This window comes from Rousettus aegyptiacus, unplaced genomic scaffold (assembly GCF_014176215.1).
Source record: "Rousettus aegyptiacus isolate mRouAeg1 unplaced genomic scaffold, mRouAeg1.p scaffold_m13_p_1, whole genome shotgun sequence".
Lineage (NCBI taxonomy): Eukaryota > Metazoa > Chordata > Mammalia > Chiroptera > Pteropodidae > Rousettus > Rousettus aegyptiacus.
This window is the reverse complement of record NW_023416284.1, coordinates 27,446,807-27,471,425: the sequence shown is the minus strand read 5'-3', so window position 1 is coordinate 27,471,425 and position 24,619 is coordinate 27,446,807. Positions and strand designations below refer to the sequence as shown.

Below are 24,619 nucleotides of genomic sequence, written 5' to 3'. Positions count from 1 at the left end.
TGTCTTATTTCACAGAGGAAGCCATGGCACAGAGTTTTAATTAACTTGCTCAAGGTTATATAGCTAGGACAAGATGGAGGTAGGGCTCTAATTCTGAATCTCATATTCTTTCTTCTTTTTCTCACTGCTTTATGAGCCCATTGATTGTCTTGGTTCAATGCAGGACTGTTAGTTTCAAACACTATTGCTACTAATGCACACATGTCAACACTGCTATAGGTGAATCATGAATGAGCCTATGTTTGATGAGTGTTAAAAAAGAAACAACAGGTCCAACATGGAGTCAACTTGGAACTACCTGGTTGGCTGTAGTGAGGTAATCTGCTTGACAGACCCCCACCCTTCCCCAGGGGAAGATGACCAAGCCCCAAATAATCTACTGTTTGCTAGAAACTTCCTTTCCCCCCACCCACTTCTGCCTATAAAAGCCTTCCATTTTGTACAGCTTTTTGGAATACCTTCTTTTTGCTAGATGGGATGCCATTCAATTCATGAATTGTTGAATAAAGCCAATTAGATCCTCAATTTTTTTCAGTTGAATTTTGTATTTTTAACATGAGGAAATTTATTCTTTTCCAAAAGGGCCATAAGTACTTAATTCCTTCAGAGGGAGTCTCATCAGACTATGTTTGTAAAAACCATTTCTGAGGATTTTAGACCAGGTTCTTTGGAATTAGGAGATTTATGAAGAAGAATATGATGATGGTAATGATGATATAGCACTGGTGGGATAAATACTCACCTCCATTCTGGGTCACCAAAATACTGATATTGGACAAATGACTTTTCTTTCTACACCTTTAATTTTTTCAATAATCAATAGATTATTGGGAAGGATTGATTTTTGAGACATGGGGCTCATATTTCTCAACCTCTAGTTCTTCTCATGTGTCTGGATGTAAGCACAAGCTTTCCGAGGGCTGTTGTAGCTTATCTTCTACCATTCACATCCACCTCTGTGCCAACATCCCCTCTTTCAACTCTATCTCATCTAATTCATTATATAAGTGAGCAGTTCCTTGTTATTACTGTCAATTTCTTCTTCTTCTTTTTTTATTCCATTCTGAATTTCTGATCAAGAGATAATACTAAGAGATAATCCTTGGAGCTGAAAAGGAAGTTTTAAAAATCTGCTAGCACTAAAATAACCTGAGTTACTTGCAGTAAAATTTAGGAGTTAGAAACTTAAAAAGTAACTCATGAATATGTTAGAAATTAATTTCTATATTATATTTAGAGCTTGAACAATGAAAGATTAACAAATAAACCAGTTCTGCCAGTGAATAAAATTAAGAAATCAGTAGATTAATAAGATTCCCTGTCTCCCTAATAACTTTAACCTTTCTTTCAATCCATCCTATACATAGCAAGCAGAGTGTTCTTTCTAAATCACAATCCTAATCATATCACTCTCTCTGCTTAAAATCCTCAATGGTTCCCCATTACTCTTAAGATAAAGTTCAAACTCTTTCATATGACTTGTGAGCCAGCTTATCTTTCTAGCCTCATTTTCTTGCCATTCCCTGTGCCCCCAAACATTTTGTTCTAGGCAAAATGAACTTTTTTCACTTCCTGAAACAAGTTATCCACACTTATTCCTCCTCCTCTGCAACTCCAGCATTTTCCCTATCTTCCCCCTCTAGGCTTTATATTGACTGATACTCTCTACTTGGCTTTCCTATACCACCTACTTCACTCTCAGCTTAAATAGCTTTCTCCAAGGAAGGCTTTCTTGCCTTCTCTAGACCAGATTAGGTGTCCCTACTATGTGTATGGCAGCATCCTAAACTTTCCTTAGTATAACACTTATACTTCATTGCAGTTGCAAAGTCTTATGTATAAAGATATTCATTATAGTGAGACTGAGAGTCCTGAATAATGATTTTGATTTAATATGTAGCCTCAGCACTCTGTTCAGTTTCTTCACAGCATGCCTTGCTAGCCTTAGCCATTTCCTCTACCAATCATTAACCCCCTGAGGCAGCCAGAAACAATGGTCATGACTTGACTAAAGGTCACAAGGTATGAGTTTCAGTTAAGCTCACGATAGTATCTTGACTTAAGTTATGTTTCAGCTTCTTTAGGTTTCAGCTCCTGAACTCTAAGGTGGAACAACCCCCTGGCTACTTTCCCATGAAACCAAAGGGATGCCAGAGTGGACCTCAGAACTGTCCTCAAGACCCGAAGAAATAATATTTCCCTTACCTCACCTTTGACCAATCAGCTCTCAATACAACCTCAAATCCCTAACCCACGGTGTCTTGTGATTTGGCCCTACATAATCTGTAACCTACACACCATCAGTTGTTCGGGCTTTTGAGCATTAGCTTCCCATCCTCCTGGTTGGCACCATTCATAATAAAAAAGTCAATTTTTCTCCACTGCAATTCTCAGTGTTTAGTGTTCGGCTCTGCTAGTGCCGGGTGGATGAACTCTTTCTCTTTGATAATAATAGCATTATTTATAAGCAAAAATGTCTAAAAAACATTTTACATAAATAATGGTAGATCTATGTAACAGGATGTTCTACAACTGTTTAAAAGAACACTATGTAGTTGATAGATGGTCACGGGGATGGGGAGCATGGCATAGGGAATGCAGTTAGCATTACTATATTGGCTAGGTGGAAAACCAGAGGAGAGAAGGAGCAAGAAGGGGGATCATTTTATAAACTATATAAATGTCTACCCAATGTACTATATAGTTGAAACTAATAAAAAATAAAATAAATTTAAAAAGAACACTATGAAATTATAAATCAATAACAGAAAGATAGCTGGAAATCCCATAGTTCTAAAAAATGCATGTGTCAAAAAAGAAATCTCAAGGAATTAAAAAATATTTTGAACTACCTGTATTTTGCATGAAAATGAAAATACAACTTAGAAAATTGTTAACCTAACCCAGATTTCACTTACAGCTTTTTCTTTGATTCAAGATGGTTCTGCCTAGATATTGGCATTGTGACTCATTTGCTTTTTTCCACCCTTTTCTTTCCACCTTTGTATGCCTACTCCCTTAACCATTAAGCTTTAGAACATAAAGTTCTGGCCAGTGTCAAATCCTTTAAGAATGAAGCATCAGGTCTATCAATCATGAGGACAATCTTGGCTTTAGATTGTTCTGCCCTAGGCCCATCAAGGCAAAACAGCCCCAGCTACCGTGGGGTGATGCCAGGGCTGACTGCAGAGCCAGAGGGACAGACGATCAATTACCCCAGCCCTGTCCAATCAGGAGTGTCCACAGCTCCAACTCCCTTAGTTTCCATAACTAAGAATTTCCCCCTATATAATCTATTCCCTTGAGATACCTGGGAAGCCAGGCCTTTGAGAGATAGCTGGTCTGCGTTTAGGACTTGCAACTCTCTCTAAAAATAAATCCTAACTTTCTTTGCTGCAAAACCTGCATGTATCTCATTGACTTAGACCCGTGCAGGCAGACAGAACCTTTGTTCTGATAACAAAATGTGTGGGATGCAGCAAAAACTGTGCTTCAAGGGAAAATTTTAGCATTAAATACAAATATTATAAAAGAACAAAAATAAACAATCTAGGCTTCCACTAGAGAAAGAGACAAATATAAGCCTAAATAAAGCAGAATAAAGGAAAAAATAAAAATCAGAGCAGAAATCAATGAAATTGAAAATAAGAAAACAATAGAGAAAAACCATGAAACTAAAGCTGGTTCTTTGAAAAGATTAATAACAATAAACCTCTAATCGAGCTAACCAAGAAACAGAACATAAACTACTAATATCAGAAATGAAAGCGAGATTATCACTACTGTCCGGGAGAAAAAAAGTTCCTCTATCCCTTGAGGTTCTTATGGGTGATCTAATAATCAAATTGACATGAGACAGATTAGCATGAGAAAAACAAATTAAAGGAACACATACTTTCAGTATACATGGGAGAGACCCAAGAACATTAAGTAACTTGAGGAAGATAGCAGAAACTTTTACCTTAAATGCCATCTTCAGCTAAAAACAAAAAAATGAAAGTGGGAGTGAAGAGCCAGTTATGGGAGGTTACCAGGAAAAAGCACAATAAAAATAAACAAGGATGATATTATTATGCAGATTTAAGTCTACGGCTTCTCCATCAATTACAGTTTCTAGGGATGTCCTCCTCTTCCAGGTATAGAAAGGGACATTTACAAGTGTAAATGTCCTTTAACAAAGGGCAACTTATGCTCAGTTTTCAGAGCTTCTCCCACGTCTTCTGTTTCTTAAAATTAACCAGCCTCAAATAATCTATATCTCAAAGAGGCGTATTTTGAGGTGGCAAACTCTGCTCCCCTTTACTACTGAGCCTATGGACATTAAGAGGACAATAAGTGCATATTATGAAAGACTCTATGCCTACAAGTTTAACAATGTAGATGAAATGGACCAGCTCCTTGAAAGATACAATCTACTAAAACACAAGGAGAAACAGATACTCTTAATAGGCCTATATCTATTAAATAAATTGAATCAATATTTAATAACCTTCCAAAAAATAAAGTGCTGAGCCCAGGTGGTTTCATTGGTGAATTCTACCAACATTGGTGAATTCTACCAATTGTCTATAATCTCTTCCAGAAAAATTGAAGAGGGGACACTGTCTAATTCTAAGAGGCCAGCATTATTACCTTAATACCAAACTAGATAAGGATATTACAAAAAGGAAAACTGTAGACCATTATCTCCCATGAACATGTCTGAATTGCTTTATGTGGCTGGTTAGGATTGGCATGGCCAGGCCTAGCTCATCTTTCTAGCCTTGTTTTCTTGTCACTCCCTTTATCCCCAAACATTTTGTTCTAGTCCAAAGGAACATTTTTCACTTCACTGAAGATAATGATGATGATCACGACAACAGTAACATCAAATACTGCAATCACAATAACAATAGCACCTGTATAGTAGTGGCTTTGTAATGTGTCACTTGGCTAGGATTTCTGTCCATGTATGTTTCTGGTTAGAGTGGGCTACAAGATATGTATCTGTGTAAGATGTGGAGGGCGGAACTGAAGCATTTTGTTTTATGCTTGGAAAGCTGGACCATATGATTCTGTAGCTCATATATGTTGCAGCTTATCTGCTGGTCGCCTAAGCGTGAGGTAACAGTGGGCCTACAGCCACTCCACCTTCCCTTGGATCCTCCTTCCCCTGTCCATCTCCTGGGCCAGGTGTCTGTTTAGCTCCTTGATGAGGGGGACCGGCTTCTCTTGCAGGACATCTACTTTACCAAGTTTGGAGGCAGCGAGAACTGACATCTTCGTGTGTTCAACTCGTATTCATGAGTGCCAGCCTGTTGTCGCTCTCCCTCACTTTATATCCATTTTTACTTCCTGTTTGCTCTGCAGACCGACCTCAAGCTCCAGCATACGATGTAATCATTGACAGCTTTATAGACGTGTACCTGTTCCCACAATTATATAAGACTAAATCCTTGTAACACATCTCTAATTAAATATATTTTCCTCCTACTGGTATTACTTCTCTGATTGAACTCTGACTGACACAAGTGCTTACTATGTGCCAAACACTGATGCAAGCCAACTGCTTATAACTCATTTAATATACACAAATCCTATGATGTAGGTGTGGACAGGCACTGAGAGGATGAGAAACTTGCCCGAGATCATACAGCTATTAAGTGACTAATAAGACGACCGTGTTTTATTGTTATAAATATATTCCAAAGCAATATATTTAAAATGAATCAACTCTTCTTAACAAAACAAGAATAAAAAATATATGCATAAATATAGAAAAAAATCCGAGAAATATGTAGCAACTACTTAAAGTGGTTGTTGCTAAAGGATAGCCTTCTGAAGAACTTATGCTTTTTATTTTATAGAGCTCTTTAATATATGTTTATTCATAATAAACAGTTATAATTATAACCATATTTGCCAGAATTTATCTCAATAATAATAAATACATGCACAAAATAATAAAATAAATAATAATAAATACGCACGAAATATGCACAAAAATTTGGCTACAAGGATATATATTATGTCATTGTTGCTATAGTAAGAAACCGGGAAAAATGTAAATGTCCAACAATAAAGGACTGATTAAATAAAAATATGGCCTATTATTAAAATAATGTTCTAGAAGAAGATTTAATGGCAGTAAACAGATCATTATATTTTTAAATGAAAAAAGGATAAGTTACAATCTAAATATCTAAATTGGGGTTGTTTTCCTCCAGGTTACAAAACAATGTATACTAGATACCTCCTTTTTTGTGGAAAAGAAATTTCCTACATATTTCATTTTCCTTGGTTTAAATATTACTTCTAGGTATTTATTCTCCACCAAAAAATGTATAGAACTTGTATTACTATTCCCACTTTAAAGATAAGAAAACAAGCTTCAAGAAAATTAGTCTTTTTTCTTATTCAATCCTTTGACTACATCTTTTGTCTCCTTAAAAACTTCACACAGTTGTTTTATAATTGATTCTTCATAATTCCAGTTGCTGAAGTTCTTGGGGGTTATAAATCTGGTGTTTGTTGTTTCTGTTGACTTTTATTCATTGTGTTATTTGGCGATTTTCGATTGTCAGCACATATTTGATTACACTTAACATGTGAGAATCCTCAGTATCTAAATTGGAGTTGTTCTCCTCCACAGATAATTTGGATCTTCTTAGTTAAGAAGCCAGGGGAATGCCTACTGGGGAATACTTTAGTTCCTTCAAGATTCCCAGCCAGGTACTAGAGTCTCTAGTTCAACTATCTCACCTTGTGACAAACTTGCTCAGCTTCTTCTTTTGAATAGGGGTTGATATTGTTATTTGCCCCTTGATGTAGGAGTTTGTTTACCATTTATCATTTTGGTTTTAACTCACTGTATTTTTGCCCTTAGGGCTTTCTATTGTTTGTAAGTAATGCTTTAAAAGGTATATTTATTGTAGTTTATCCAGATCCAGTTGTATTATAACAGGAGGATAGTATGGCATTCTGCTAGAAGTAACAGTGAGACAAGCATTTTTCTACAGTACCTCACTGAGTCAATTATTTGTTTATACATTCATTCATTCATTCACTTACTCAAATATTCACTCACTCACTAAATATTTACTGAGTACCTACTGAGTGTCAAGCCCTATGCTAGAACTTTTAACTAGAACTGAAAGAAAGCTTCTGAACTTTATGGTATATGTGGATGTCTGCATATCTTTTCAGTGGCTAAAACTATTTTTCTTAAAATATATGTGAATCACTCTGAATGATACTTAAGTTTAGGGATCTGAGAAGATTGTTTAGTAAAAATCCTAAAGATAATCATAATTTTAGGAAAAAAATAGCTCCTAACTAGTAGCAGCTTATTGATGATTAAGGTACCTGTAAAGTACTTGGAAATTTTTTGAAGAAAATCAGCTGACAAATACAAAATACCAACTTCACTCTAGTCTGCATTTTGTGCCAATCATTTTAGAGTTGGAAAAACAAATCCTAGAATATCATATTTCCTGGGCAATCCAGTCATTCAGCAAAATTTACTGGTGTATCAAGTGTGTCCCTGAACAAGAAATAATACCTGCCATTAAGAACCCCACACTCTAGTATGAAAGGCAAACAAGAAAAGAAATAATCAAAATACAGTGTGATAAGTATGATATATAAGAAGCTGTGTAACTGAGTTTACATCAGTGGGGACATAGAGGAAATACATTGGTAAATTGACACTGCTGGTAAACCCAGTCATGGTTAGCTCCCAGGAAACTGACATCTTGCTCTTCTTACCTCTTCTGTTTTTCTTCTTCATAGTGTTGCCTTATTTTAGCTTCGTTTTCCATTGCTTCTCTAATCCTTTCCTGTAGTTGCTTCTTCTCCAAAATATAAGTGTCTGTGAGACAGACTTTATGAGCATGTTCTAAATTCTGCAGCAGATCCAAAATCTTGAATGAAAAAGTTTACAAATAAAACTTTAAGAAGAGTATGACCTATTTTCCAATTTGGAAAATACCATATAAATAACAAACATAGTAATGTAGGGCTAACGAAGAAATTTGATCTAAAGAGTATGGCTAGATTTATTTTTATTTTAAAATAAATTACTTAAGTTTCATAATATATAATACCTTCACAAAGTTTAATGTGTGTGTCTGTAAACAAAGTTATATACTGAAAAGTCTCCATCGCATCCCATCCTGTCTTCCTCCACCAAACAGATGATCGCTATTAGTTTCTTGAGCCCCCTTTCAGAGATTTATTTATGCACATATAAACAAATATTTTATAGTTCTCCCCAGGCACACATTTTTACACTTTTTACACAAATGATGGCATATTACATATACTCAAGTACCTTGCTTTTTTTAAATAAAAATACACTCAGCGATTTTTCAATATTATACATCTATATAGATAATTGTCTTTTCTTTTACAGCTGCATGCCATTCCACTATAAGAATACACCATCACTTAACTAGCCTCCTACTGATGGACATTTAGGTTGATTCCAATGTTTTGTTATTACAAATGATGTTTCTAGAATACCTTATGAGATGTGGATTTGTCAAGGTAAAGGTTATTATTTGTTTGTTTGTTTGTTTGATAGCTAATGTCAAACTGTCTTCATAGGTATTAAATCGATGTACACTTCTAACAACAATGTGTGAGTGTCTGGTTTCCCTACACTGTGGCTACATTCATGAATAATATCTCAAAACGAAGTAGAAGTCTCTTACAAATGAGCACCTATTAGTATATGGCCAAGCACCAGTAATAGGTGGTAGAACTAAAAATGAGATTTATTAATTTGAGAGATATATATTTTATTTTAAAATTTATGTGTTAGATTAAAACTGTCATTGAATTTTTTTTTGCGAGATAAATTTCCTTTTAAATTTACTAATTTTTTATAAACCTTCTGTTACTTAAGTTTATAACTGGCATATAGTAAGTGTTCAATAAATATTTGTTGAATGAATAGGTTTCAGGAGAATAGCTATTCTTTTTTTCTTATATTCCTGACCCCAAAATGAATCCTTCACATTGGTTCGGCGCCACATTCCCCACAAACGTTCTGCGAATGACAGTGGATGGCAGTCCTCTTCTACGAGAAGGACTTTCTACATCAGCCCTAAGCCTTGGTTCTTAGGTCCCTCCTGAGACCACACTTCATAGGAGAGGTAAAGATACAGAATGATCCAAGGACAATAACAGTGGGCAGCCAGTCATTTGACACTAGGTCAAGTTTTTTGAGCTGTCCCATATAGATAAAAATAGCACCCCACTGGCTTCTCTGTCAAGGATATATGCCAAACTTTTGAACCTACCACCCACATTAAGAAAGAGAACATTTCCAATATATTTTTTATAAATTTATTTATTTAAATTAGTTTCACATATACAATACATTGGTTAGACATCGATAATGTTCATAAAATGATCCCCCCAATTGCTCCCTCCCTCTCCTGGCCCTCCACTGAGCCATCATATTAATGCTAACTGCATTCCCTCTGCCTGCTCCCCATGCCCAACTATCAACTACTAATTGGGACTTCTTTAACCCTTCACTCCATTCTCCCAACCTCCCAACCCCCCTCCCCTCTGTCCGTCAACAAACTGTCCATTATATTTGTGAGTCTGTTTTTGATTAGTTTGTTCTTTTGTTCCTTAGATACTGCATGTAAGTGAAATCATATGGTATCTATCTTTCTCTGTCTGACTTACTTCATTCAGCATAATAACCTCTAGGTCCATCCACGTCCTTGCGAATGGTAGGACTTTATTTTTTTAATGGCTGAGTAATATTCCATTGTGTATATGAACAAATCATCTGTTAATGGGCATTTAGGTTGCTTCCATATCTTGGCTATTGTAAATTGCACTGCCATGAATATTGGAATGCATAGATCTTTATGAATTATTGCTTTTTTTTTTTTTGGATAAATACCTAGAAGTGCAATTGCTGAGTCAAAAGGTATATCCATTTTTAATTTTTTGAGAAACCTCCATACTGTTTTCCATAGCAGCTGTACCAATTTGCAATCTCATCAATAATGCATGAGGGTTCCCTTTTTTCCACATCCTTGTCAACACTTGCTGTTTTTTGATTTATTGATGATAGCCATTCTGACAGGTGTGAGGTGATATCTCATTGTGGTTTTAATTTTCATTTCTCTGATGATTAGCAACCTTGAGCATCTTTTCATATACCCATCTGTATTTCCTCTTTGGAGAAGTATTTTTTCAGGTCATCTGTCCATTTTTAAATTGGATTGTTTGTTTTTTTTGTTGTTGAGTTGTATGAATTCTTTATAAAATTTGGATATTAACCCCTTATCAGATGTATCATTAGTGAATATCTTCTCCCAAATGGTCGATGTCTTTTTGTCTTGTTGATGGTTTCCTTTGTTGTACAAAAACTTTTCAGTTTGATGTCCCATTTGGTTATTTTTTCTTTTGTTTCCCTTGCCCGAGGAGATATATTTGAAAGAAACTCCTGTTAGTAATATCAAAGAGTTTACCGCCTATGTTTTCTTCTAAAAGTTTTATGGCTTCAAGTCTTACATTTAAATCTTTAATCTATTTTGAGTCTATTCTTATATACAGTATAAGAAGATGGTCCAGCTTCTTTTTTTTTTATTGCATATATATGTCCAATTATCTCAACACCATTTATTGAAGAGACTGTCTTTATACCATTGTATATTCTTACTTCCTTTGTCATATATTAAGTGAGCATACAGTCATCAATTTATTGCTGGGCTCTATTCTATTGCATTGATCAATGTATCTGTTTTTATGCTAGTACCATGCTGTTTTGATTACTGTAGCCTTGCAGTATAGTTTGATATCAGGTAGTGTGATACCTCCAACTTTGTTATTCTTTCTCAAGATTGCCATGGCTATTTGCGGTTTTTTACAGCTCCATATAAATTTTAGGATTATTTGTTCTAGTTCTCTGAAAAATGCCATTGGTATTTTGATGGGGATTGCACTGAATCTATAGATTACTTTGGATAGTATGGCCATTTTAACGATGTTGATTCTTCCTACCCATGAACAGGGTATGTGCTTCCCTTTATTTGTATATTCTTCAATTTCTTTTTTCAATGACTTATAATTTTCTGTAAACAGGTCTTTTACCTTCTTGGTTAATTTGATTCCCAGCTATTTTATAGTTTTCGATGTAACTGTAAATGGGATTGTTTTCTTAATTTCTCTTTCTGAAAGTTCATTGTTGGTGTATAAAATGCCATTGACTTCTGAATATTTTGTAAGCTGCTACTTTACTGAATTGATTGATTGGTTATATCATTTTTAGTGGAATCTTTAGGGTTCTCTATAAAGAGTATCATGTCATCAGCAAATAATGAGAATTTGACTTCTTCCTTTCCGATTCGGATGCCTTTTATTTCTCTTTCTTGTTTAATTGCTGTGGCTAAGACTTCCAATACAATGTTGAAGAGGAGTGGTGAAAGTGGGCATCCTTGTCTTGTTCCTGATCTTAAGAAAAATGCTTTTAGCCTTTCCACATAGAGTATGATGTTAGCTGTAGGTATGTCATATATGGCCTTTATTATGTTGAGGTATATTCTTTCTATTCCCACTTTGCTGAGAGTTTTTATCATAAATGGATGCTGGATTTTGCTGAATGCTTTTTCTGCATCTATTGATATGGTCATATGGTTTTTACCTTACGATTTGTTAATATGGTGTATCACATGAATTGATTTGCGAGTATTGAACCAACCTTGTGTCCCAGGAATAAATACAACTTGATCATGGTGTATGATATTTTTAATGTATTGCTGAATTTGGTTTGCTAATATTTTGTTGAGGATTTTTGCATCAATGTTTTCTTTTTTTGTAATGTCTTTGCCTGGTTTTGGAATCAAGGTAATGGTGGCCCCCAAAAGGAGTTAAGGAGGCTTCCCTCTTCTTGAATTTTTCGGAATAGTTTGACAATAGGTGATAATAATTCTTTGAATATTTGGTAAAATTCACCTATGAAGCCATCTGGTTCAGAGCTTTTGTTTTTTGGGAGAACATTTCCAATATTTTTAAAATCTACTTTGTGACTCTCATCAATTATCCCACTTCTTCTCCACCTGAGCAAACGAATATCTTTAATTTTGCATTAATCATTTCCTCTTTTTTCTTTTAACTATGTGTATATATATATGACATAGTTTATATTTTGTGCTATTTTGATCTTCATATCAATGAAATCATACTGTGTTTTTGTGATATGGTTTTTATTCAATATTGTATTGAACTACAGCATGTACAGCATTCATTTCCATTGCTGTAATTATGTAAATATACATTGCTATTATGTAAACATATAGTTTATTTGTTCCATCTCATGTCAGTGGACACTTAGGTTGTTTCAAATTTTCTGCTATTTGGAACTATGTTACTATGAAAAAGACTGAATTCCTGTCTCCTGATGCTTGTGTGCAGTATAATAGTTTCTCTAGTATTTATACCTAGTAGTATAAGTGTTGGGTTGCATACAGAATATACATCTTTAACTTAACTAGATACCAGTGCCAAACTGCTTTCCAAAGTGTTTATATTAATTATGCTTCCAACTACAGCCAATAATAAGAGTTTTTGTTGCACAGAATCCTCACCAATAATATTTAAGACTGTCTAAACCTAAAAATTTTATTAATCTTTATCAATTTTACCAATTACTTTTTTATGGAGTAATAACATATACAGTAAAGAGTGTATACCTTAAGTATACTCAATGAGGTTTTACTTATGTAACTACCCCCTAGACTAAGATATAGAATACATCTAGCACCACAGAAGATTCATTCATGTCTCCTCATAGTTAATATCCCTAATAAAGACAACCACTAACATATCACCATAGCTTAGTTTTGTCTGTTCTTGAACCTCATATAAATGAAATTACACAGTATGCACTCTTTCATGCTGACTTCTTTAGTTTAACATTAGCCTTTTGAGTTTAATTCATATTGCCATTATCTACTTTTTGATGTTTGTTTTATATTTATATGGTTTGATAAAATGACTTTTTAAAAAATACTTGACTCAAGACAAACCTACAGATCAAAATGTGTAACTGCTACATACTACTGCCACCTGGTGTTAAGCATCCTAAAATGCAGGTGCAATATTTCAAAATGGTTCTTTTCACAAAACAAATCCCTCCAAAAATTACAAAATAAAAATCATATAAACATCCAATCCAAATGACAGGAGAATAAGCCTTTCAAAATTTGAAAGTATAATGCAAAAGTCATTTGGTCCCAGTCAATTCTTTAAGTTAATATTATTGCTTTAATGAAACATCCTTTTAAGTTCATGGAATTAAAAAAAAAAAAACCCACAAGATATACTAGAATTGTAGGATCAGGTGAAGTCAAGAAAGAAGAAAGCACAGAAGAGTAAAGAAAACCCCTAGAATTATATCAAGTTTGCACCATATCCAATTCTTAAAATCCTCAGGGAAATGAGATTTCTGTACTGGTATCCAGCGTATATTCCTTATTAAGCGTGTGGCTAATTACCTTTTCCTCTGCATCAGCAACTTTAGAGTTCTTCTGAGACAGCTTTTCCTTTTCCTGTAGGTTGTTCTGTGATTCAGTGCTCTGAGCCTGGTTAAGTGCTTCCAGCTCCAGTTCCTTGATTTTCTGCTGACAGTGCTTCCACTCTGCTGTGAGTGAAGAGCACATCTTTGCACTGTCTAATAACTTCTGCTGGGCCTGCTTTAGTTCAATTTTCATCTAGAGATGGGGAATAAATAAGAGTGATAAAAATAGGTATGGAAAAATGTGAATGCGAGCCAGAATAAGCAGCTTTCAAAGGAGTGTAGTCCCCCAAGAGCTGACAAGTACCAATGTTATGTGGCCGATTACCTCTCTGCAGCTGCCATGTGTTAGTAAGGTTTGCCAAAGTCTATCTAGCCAGATGGCAGCTGGACAAAGGGATTTTCCTAAGAGTTACTATATACACATGGTCTAAACATTTTCCATTCTTTTTTGATCTATCCCAAGCTGGCTTTCATTCCCACTACTCCACGAAATGATTTTTTTTTTTTTTTTTTTTTGCCAAGGGCACTACTGACCTCCCCCATTATCAAAGTAAATCCAACAGACAACTGACCTCTTAGTAGCATTCACTCTCTCCATCTCAGAAAGTTCTCTTCTCTTGGAGTCTGTGATACCAAACTCTTCTTGTTCTTACTTACCCCTTTGCTGGTCCTCCTTGGTCTCTTTTGTAGACTATTCTAATGCTACCCAACTTCTAAATATTATTGGATTATTCTAGGCCTTGAGAGTGGATCATTCTCTCCTTAGGTTCATTCTCGTGATTTAAAACCCACCTTTATCAAGTCACTGCCAAAATGAAACTCCTTGATTCTGCCCATCGCTCCAAAATCGTTTTCCTCTCAGTCTTCCTGATTTCAGTAAGTTATGCCATGCCACCATCCAACCTTTCGTTCAGGCCAGTAACTTGAGAGTTGTCCTTGAGTCTTCCTTTTCCATCATGAGCCAATTCAGCACATGCTGTCACTTCACCTCCAAATATATCTTGCATCAATTCATTTGTGTCATTTGTGTTACCACCCTAGTCTAGATCAATATCACCTCCAGCATGGGCCATAGCAATAGCCCCAACACTGGTCCTGCCATTTCCATTTTTACTCCTTTCCAATCTAATCTCTGTGCGGCAGCCAGTGTGTTCTTTTAAAAACATAAACTGAACTACTTGACTCCCTGCTTTAATATTCCAGTGGCTTTCCATCACTCTGGGAACAAATCCCAGCAGCTTGCCTGGCCTTGTATGATCTGGCCCTTGCTAACCTTTAAAATCATCTAGTCATTCCCTCTTCTTCCACTGACCTGTCACAATGGTTTCTTTTTAGAGTTTCCAACATACTGAACTCTTTCCACTGTTCCTTCTGCCAGGAATGCTTTCCTGTCCCCCTCCTCATTGTTTAGTTGGCCCCTGCTATTCTCCAGGTCTTAGCTTAAAATGCCACTTTTATGATCATTTAATTTGAAGAGGTCTCCTCACTTATTCCTGACTTATTGCACCACCTTTATTTCCTTCATAGAACTCATCCCAATTTATAATTAAACATGTATTTATCTACTTGTTTACATCCTCTTTCCCCACTCTAATTTCCAAGAGAACAGAGACTACGTGTTTTATTCACTTCTCAGTATCCGAAGCCTATCGAAATGCCTAAGAATAGATGATTACTCAATATTTACTGAACAAATAAATAAATGAATGACATTCTAAGAAATAGTAGAATTTGGTAAATGGACATACTAGGTAGGCCTCACAGACAAAAAATGCTGAGACAGAATTTACTTTTACTCATGTAAAAGAGAATTTCTTGGGCTCGAAGCTTTTCAACTGAATAGAGATTACAACTGTAATCTCCTCTACTTGTGACTTATGTGTATTAACCAATCAGATTTTATCAAGTGAGTGTAAAAGTTAATAATGTTCAACCTCTCTGAGCTTCAGTTTCATCTGTAATATAGGGATAATCTCATAGGACAGTTGTGAAGTTACATAAATAAATCAAAGAACAAAAGCATCAAGAATAGAGCCAGACACATAGACAACATCTACTACAAGTTAACTGTTGTTCTTCAAGAATCAGAATATCCACTATATTTGAAGTATATATCTGAAACAGATACTAATAATACTATTTTACATAGGTTAGGCTTTCATATCTATGAACTAGCTGAGATTGGTATTTTATACCATTTTAGAAATGGAAAAATTGAATCTCAAATGTAGTCGGCAAATGATAGAGCCAAGTTCTGAATACAGGTTTTTCTGATTCTAATCCACTATTCCACACTATACTGCCTCTAAATTGTGAAATACCTATATATTGTTTATTTATCTAAAGAGAATACTATAGAGTGGGTCAACAAAGCTAAAAGTTGGTTCTTTAAAAAATCTAATAATAGATGAACTGAGAAAAATCAAGAGAAAAGCAACAAAGAATAGGTAAATAGCATCACAGAGGTAAAAATGACCATTGCTCTATTTAAAAATTGATGAATGAAGTTATGTAAAATTTTTAAAAATTAAAACAAAAGGGAAAAATTTCTAGAAAAGTAAAATATACCAAAGTTGATACAAGAAGTAATAAAAAATGGATTTTCGTAACTATTAAGAAACTGAATCAGTAATTTAAAATCTTCCCCCAAGAAAACTTAGAATCAGATGGATTCAGAGATGAGTTCTTATCATTATTTAAGAAGAAATAATTGCAATTTTACACAAACTCTTCTAGGGAATAGAAGAAGAGAGTATGATAACCATAATATCAAAATCTGATATGAACATTACAAGAAAGGAAAACGACAAGCCATCTCATTTATAAATAATCCTAAAGAAATCTCAGCAAGCCAAAATCAGCAATGTAGGAAAAAGATAGTAATTTAGGATGAAGTTGGGTTTATGACAGCAATGCAAAGTTGGGTTTACATTGTATCAGTCAATATAATTCACCATATTAGATATAAAATTGTAAAAATCTTATATTCTCAAAATATGCAGAAAAAGAATTTGATAAAATTCAATGCGTACTTATTATAAAACATTGAATAACTTAATACTGGAAAAAAATTCTTAATGTGAGCAAGAATGTCTATTTAAAGACACTACAAAAACATACTAAATGGTGAAATTTGAGAAATCTTTCTTTGAGATTGGGAATGAGAAAAGGATACCCACTATCAATGGTTCTATTCAGCACTGCACTAGATGCTGCAAAGAACAAGAAAAAAAGAATGAAAGATGTAACATTTGGAAGGAAAATAAAATTAAAAAAATTATATTTATTCTCAGATTATTGCTTGCATAGAAAACCCAAAGAAATGTAAAAGTAAATTATAGATATTAATTTAAAAGTATAAGGTTTTTAATAGAAAAATTTACATTTTTATATATTATCAATAGTTAGAAAATAAAAACTTTTTAAAGTTACCATTTATGATAGTATGGAAAATATCAGCACCTAGGAATATGTCTAACAAAAGATGTATAAGATCTCCACAAAGAAAATTATAATATTGAAAGAAATTAGGGAAGACTTAAATATAAATACATAAACATTTAATAAATTAGTGGAGTCAATATTATAAAGATTTAAATTTGGCCCAAATTTATCTATAGATCTGGTATAATTCCAACTAAAATCTCAAAAGGTTGTGTGTGGGTGCATGTAGGTATATGCATGTAACTTGACAAACTGATGATAAAATTTATATAGAACTTAAAAGGGCCAAGAATATCTAGAACAAGAATAGGGTGAAAGGATTTCTTCCATCAAATATTAAGCTCAAAAGAAAATTTAACAAAATCTTGAATAGGCACATCACAAAATAGGAACTCATATGACAAATAAATATATAGAAAGCTGCTTAACTTCATTTGTAAGCAGGGAATGCACATTAAAACTGCAAAGGGCTATAACTATACACATATACTAGGTTAGCAAAAATTTTAAAGTCCGACAGTACCAAGAGGGTGAAGATGTAGAGCAATAGGGACTTTCATACACTGCAGTAGGAGTAGAAAACTAAAGAGTTGAAGTAATATATACCCTATGATGCAATAATTTCACTCCCCATCTTTTCCTAGAGAGATGCATACTTGTAGATACCAGTACACATATACATGAATGTTCATAGCAGCATTTTTTTCAAAAAGTAGAGGCATTACTCAGATCTTTTCATACATCTCACTATTCAGGAAAGAGTCTTACATTCATTAAATGCACATGTCTCAAATAATGTGCTCTTATGCTCTCCTTGGTTAAAAGCTGCTCCAGCATCCAGAGTGATGAGCTTATGACATCTCCTTTTGCTTTAATTCTGAAGACCAGGAAGATCATCACCCCCAGATTTTAACAGACATGCAAAAGTGATCAAAAACTTTATTAAATAGAATAGAAATGAATGTATGTAGAAATAAAGAAATTAAACCCTTCAAGTAAAATAAATGCTTCATTGTCATGGCAGGTCAAGGTAGGTGCTCAGGAAAAAATGCTGGAATAAGCTTGTCTCTTTGGTATTACCAAAAAGAAATTCTACATTGAGCTTTCATAAGCTTCTTTCCTTTTCTAGTGAAAACCCACTTCCCTCCACCCTCTGTAATTCTAAACCAGTTTAATCTCTCTCTCTTTCCCCGCCCCCACTTTTTCATTTTATTTTGAAGGATTGGTACAGCTTTTGAAACTTCATTGACAGGAATAAATCTATTAACTATTGATTTCTTCTCAAAAGGCACTGTAATCTATCAGATAGCTGGGAAGTTACATTTTTTTAAGAACAATGAAACCATGAAAAACTCAGTAAAACACAGACAGAAACAATGAATAGAAGAAGAAACGAGAAATTAAAGAAGACTATTTGGTACATTAGATTCGTTCAGGATAATAAAACCTAAACTTCTATGGTAAATAGAAAGGGTACAGGTCCTTCCATACTATATTATCCACTTACTGCATAGACCAAGAAAGCTTAAGGCCTCTGGGACCTGTGATCATCAGTCATAAGCAGCACTCAGCATTTGGGTAATGCTGGTAATGAAATAAGACAACACTGCAGCAAACACTATTACTGCTAACAACATGTGCATCTAGGGTGGCTTCTTTGGCTCTAGGTTGGGACATTTAAGCACCAGGAAGAGGATCCAGTATAGTGTCTCAATGTTAGCGATGGCAGAACAGCTCTCTGCCTGAAGCTCGGTGAGCCTATAGCATTCCTATTAATAACCCTAAGATGGGAACATACAAGATGTCCATAAACCATAGAAAGGATAAATTGTGGCATTTTCTTATTGTAGAATACTATACAGCAAAGAAAATTAACAAAGGCTATACACCACAACATGGATGACTTTTCCAAACAAAGTAGATCAAAAGAAGACAGACACAAGTACATACACTGATTATATTTGTAAAATATTCAAAAACAGGCAAAACTGAACTACATTGTGTGGGACTCATACATAGATGGTGAAACTATAAAGTAAAGAAAGAAAGCAATTACCAAATTAGTGGCTATTGCTAAGATAGGGCTACTGGTATATGGGCAAGGTGCTATTTCTTGTCTTGGGTGGTGGTGACATGGGTAATCACTCTACAGTAATTTGTTACACTATATATTTATACTTTACATGCTTTCTGGGTGTTAAATTTCTCAGTAAAACTGTTTAAAAGAAATTAACTAGTATTCTGCTTTTAAAATCAGTCTCATGAATATGCCTAACATTAGCCAGAGACCCAGAATTTGATCATCTCTGAATGAATTTTAAAAAGTGAGCTCTAAGTTTGCAAAGCTGAGGTTCCAAAATGACCTCAAATGAGGAGAGGTGTAACATGGAAAGATAACTCTACACTGGAAAGAGAGAAACAGACCTGGGTTTACATTCCGACTCCACAATTTGTTGGTTCTGCAACCTTGAATAGTTTTCTCATCTATAAAATGCAGACTGTTCAGGGTTATGGGGAGGTTTATATGAGATAAAGTGGACAATATGCCAATAAAAGGTTGCTGGCTATTGTACATAACTCTGCATAGGTGCCTGGCTCTTACTTAGGACCAGCCCAAAGGCTGAAGTCTCATTGCTGAAATGGCTAAATTTTACCCCACCACAAAGATTTAAAACAGAACAAAAAGTATCTTCTCCTTTTTACCAAGCTATCATTTACTCATCCCTGAAGGACTCATTCATTAATTCAATAAATATTTATAGAGTGCCAACCATATATAAGGCATCATGATCTGTGTCGGTCTGGTCATAGCGCCTTGAAAAAGCTGTAGTATTGCTTGAATATGCTCAGAGTTGGATAAAGTGATCTAAGAAATATGCTTAAAGGGAAGGTAAAAGGCTATCTTACAAGGAAATGTGATGAAGATTTGGAATTTAATTTAAAACTACAAAGGCTTGAGGGAATATGATCAATATTCAAAAAATCATGAGGGGTGAGGGTAGAAAAGAGGTTTATTCAAATAACCTAGAAGGATTTCCTGGAAGGATTTCCTAGAAGAATTTCCTAGAAGGATTTCCCTTGAAGTTTGATATAAACAACTATTTGTTTTCCTCTATATCTCCTTTACTAGACTGTGAGCTCCTGAAAAGTAGAGACCTTTCTTAATTCATTTTGATGTCACTTTTCGAATAATGTCCATTGATCCCATTACACCAGGGGTTGGCAAACTTTTCCTATAAAGGGCCAGATAGAAAATACTTCAGCCTTTGTGAGGTATACAGTCTCTGCCACAGCTACTCAAATCTGCTGTCATTGTGCAAAAGTAGCCATTGATAATATATAAACAAACAGGTATGGGGTATGCCAATAAAACTTTACTTAAGAAAACAGAAGGCAGGCAGTATTTGACCCATGGCCAAAGTCTGCTGACCCCTACACCAGGGGATAGGGGTTGTGTCTGTTTTGCCTACCAGTAAACCCTCAGTATGGACAAGATTGCTTGCCCAGCTTATAACTGATGCTCAATAAATATTTGTGGAATGTTGCATTTCAGAACCTTAAATAGGGGCTCACAGAAACCAGGTCCCTAATACATATTTACAAAATTGAACCACAATTAAAAGGAAGTACTATTTTATGTGGTAGTTCAATTAAACATTAATGTGGTTTATAAAATTCAAATGAGAATGTGAATAGCAGTTCTAAATAGATTATTTTAAAACAAGCATGTTTGGGGGATGGTCCTCTAACTTTCGATGCTCTCTTATCAGAAAGAACAACTTTGCCCTCCTATGAATTATACTTTGATACAGTTGACATTTGATTCAACCAATAATAATAGATGTATCTATTAGAGATAAATAAATTTAGATATAGAACTGGAGCAGGACAGCCAGGGTTTGGGCACAGGTCATCAAAATTTAGTAAGCGCTAAAATTTTAGGTAATAATTTCAAAAGATTGTATAATTTAAAAACTTTTCATATTTGCAAGTTGACAGCATACACACATCTTCAGCAGCAGAGAAACAACAGAGCTGTGTACGTACTTGGTATAGAAAAGTTAAAGAACTGAGTTACCAGAGAGCTCACATTATCCACACTCATCCATGGACTCTATCGTGAATTATAAAGTTGAGGAATTTTGATTCATTTATCCCCAGGGCCAAGTGAACAACTGAGACCCTTCAATAATGGATGTGCTCACTAGAGTTACCTTCATGTTTTCTTCCTGAAGTAAGCTATTATGTTGCTTTAAGTCCAAGTTCTTTCCTCGCTCATATCTAAGCTCTTTTTCAGCTGAGTTGCAAAGAATCTGGAGCCGGTGCAAATTCTGGTGAAGTTGTAGTTCCTCTTGCTGCTGGTATTTCAGTTTTTCTCCAGATGATGAATACTAAAACACATTTTAAAAGAGAAACATGGACAACTTGAAAGAATATTGGTAAAACATGGGTTCCAGCTGTCAGAACCAGAATTGTCAGATGTGATTATTCACATGTAAATGTTTTTGGAGTTGGCTTACCTACAACAAATTATTCTTTTATATTTATAGCTAGTTGGTACATGTTCATATAATTTAACTCCTGTTATAGTAGAGTGAAAATATGAAAGAAATTATGTGAACAAAAGCAGTTAAGCATAGACAATTAATTTCCACATTTCTCATATCAGTGAAGGGGAACAGAAGCATGGACGATTTGGGAGTAAAACATGCTTTAAAGGAGTTATAACAGCCAGTATGTGAAGAAGTAGAGTGTGAATGTGTATGTGGTTAGTGGGCTGTCTGTTGGCAAAAGGAAAGAGAACGTTTAGCAAGAGAGATTTCTAGCCTTCCTCATCACTTTTACTGCCTGATGAGTCTTCTTCAGTTACTACTCAACAACACACTCCCCTGTCAGGTCCCTGGAGTACAATAAAACCACTATGACCAAAGAAAGAGTCATATGGGTCTTCTCAAAGGTAGGCACACACAAGTGTACTGAGTAGAAAAAGAATTCAACCTTATCCAATTCAATAGATAAGATATAATTAAGAGTTTCCTAAGTCCTGGTCTAGTATGCTTTCTGTCCATGACTTTCTGAAAAGCCCATATCATCATTCTATTTCTATCTTGCTTATAACGGAATTGCAATACAGAATTTCCCAAGTCCTGTTAACCCTTAAATTCCTATCTTGGTTTAGTCAGAAAAGTGACCTAAATTCAATTTGCTTTTCTTAGAGATGCAAGAGTCTAAGGCCCCTAGAGAAAACTCTTTAATGGAATTATAATACAATTATTGAAATCCTAGCTTTGGAGTTGGATCTATCTGGGTTTCAGTCCTGAATTCATTACTTAGTAATTGGGTAATCTTGGAAAAGTTACATCATCTGTCTACATTTCATTTTTCTCATTTTAAAATGGGGATACTAATGATAACTACTAGATAGAGTAAAGGGTAAGTAAGATAATTCATGCAAGCAAAAACTTAGCATGATGCCTGGCACATAAGCACTCAATAAATAACATTACCCATTACTGTTGATGGTACTTAACTTTCCTTACTTTAACTATCTTTTATCCGAAAATGAGAGTTCTCCTAAAGCGTGGAAAGCCTGGATCACCACTCTAGCTTCTTATTTAACCATTAATACAGCAGATTTTAAACAATTAATTAGTCATCAGCAGCTTACATAGCCATTTTACATACCAAAACAGAGATGCAAAAGAGAAGAACCCATGTATACCAATGGGACAAAGGCATAGATGTTTTTAGCCTGTTTTGAAGATGAGAAAAATCAGAATGGTCGTTCCCCCTGTCTACATTTTCCAGTCAAGCCACTTTCCCAGAATAGAAATGCAAATTTTATTACAAAACTACCACTCAGCAGGTCAAACGGCCAACATAAAGAGCCTCTATTTTTTCCTACTATGTAAATTATTTCCCATTAAAGTGCAGAGGCATAAAGACTCCCTCTGGCTACCAGGAACAATGTAAGAGCACAAACTAAAGGACATAGGGGTCCTTTTTTGTGCAATCAATGGAATTATTCAGCCAATTATCCTTCAGAGTCTCAGTTTACTCATCTGCAAATTAAAGTTATAAGACCAGATGATGTCTAATTTCTCTTCCATCTTAAGGAATTTATTATTTATAATTCCTTAAGAATTAAAATAAAACAAGCTGGAACCAGCATTGTCTTAATTTTATAGGCTAAAAATCTATCTTACTAGATTTATTTTACCTTAATTTTATCTTATAAATCTAAGATAATATTTTAAAATATTATCTTAATAAAATAAAAATTTAATACGAACCAAGTTCATGTACTGGTTCCAATGACAAGATGATTTTTATTATGGAAACAGAGTTAAGGACTACTACTGGCTTTAAATATTCTCATCTAGTGAATGTGGATAAAACAGGCTATCAGAATCTGTGAGTGTATCAATCATTGAAATAAGTCTGCTTGTTCTGAATCCCTACTATCAAACTTTCTTCAGATTTTGATTTGTCTTTCTTAGCTCTCTACAGGTAAATACGACTGTTCATTTAAACGTGTTCAAGTTATGTTCATAATTAATTATTACAGAAGAATAACTAATTGACATTCTGATTTTACTCAATGGTCTTGAGTGTTTGGTTTAATGTCAGTTTACTCCCAAGACACAAATCTACTCAAGGAGGCTAAGACATCAAGTTTTAGAACCTGTAAGCCTAAGGGCCCAACCTTGAATAAATTCACCAAGATAATCTATGACAGACACCCCGGAAGGACTTCGGGGAGCCAGCTTACTAGCCTTTAGTTTGACATGAAAACTGTATGCTCTCTTTGAATTTCTCAGCAACTGGAAGCAAATGACACAGCAGTTAAAAGGTCAACCTCTAGAGTAGATAAACCCAAGTTCCACCACAATGTGCCATGTTGGCCTGGGCAAATTATTTAACCTCTTTAAAACCTCAGTTTCCTCAACTATAAAGTGGAAACAATCATATTCCTGCCTCATTGTTTTGCTTAATATATACAGGGTACTTAGTATAGTGCTTAGAACATAGTAAATATGTAATATTTATATTTATATATTTACTATATTTACTATTTACTATGTTCTAAGACATAAGATATTAATGGTGGTTCTAACTTGTTTCAAGAATGTTGGGAAAGTAATATCTAGAATTCAGCTATCACAGCCTCACTTGGAATACTGTTCAACAGCAGAAATTAAGCCCCCAAAAGCCATCAGTGGCCACAAATACATATGAACAATTGGGCTCACATACTTACTCAAAAAAGAGGCTCTCACAGTTCTTTTTCTATGTATTTACCATATACAAACATTCTTTAAAGTTTAGTGTATGGTCTCAGCCTATAGTTGCTTAAATTTGCAAATTATGAGATTAAGAAAACAGCACATGTGGATAGTAGCTAGGTACTAGACACTATAACCTGGCTCTAGGGGTGAAGAACCACAAAACTACACACATACACAAGAACTAAAAAGTAGAACAATCTACAATCATCAGTAGGTCAAATAATCCTATACGTAGAAAGAGGTTCTGAACTTATTACTCCACAGCACACTGCAGAAAAAAATATCTGTCTAAAGTATATTTTCTTCTTTGCTTCTTAAAGTAAATAAAATAGTATGTGTGACAGTGCTTTGGGAAATGTAA

General features: G+C 34.7%; 1 protein-coding gene across 5 annotated transcripts in view; it reads right to left on the bottom strand.

Moving 5' to 3' along the window:
• The window catches only part of CCDC30 (coiled-coil domain containing 30), a 92,365-nt gene that overhangs the window by 22,565 nt on the left and 45,181 nt on the right, over positions 1 to 24,619 (bottom strand). For all 5 annotated transcript variants that reach the window (XM_036232716.1, XM_036232718.1, XM_036232719.1 and 2 more), the window contains 3 exons: positions 21,184 to 21,360; positions 13,503 to 13,718; positions 7,747 to 7,901 (listed from right to left, as the gene is read on the bottom strand). In XM_036232716.1, coding sequence (XP_036088609.1) covers positions 7,747 to 7,901; positions 13,503 to 13,718; positions 21,184 to 21,360 — 548 coding nt within the window. The remainder of the gene's footprint in view (positions 1 to 7,746; positions 7,902 to 13,502; positions 13,719 to 21,183; positions 21,361 to 24,619) is intronic.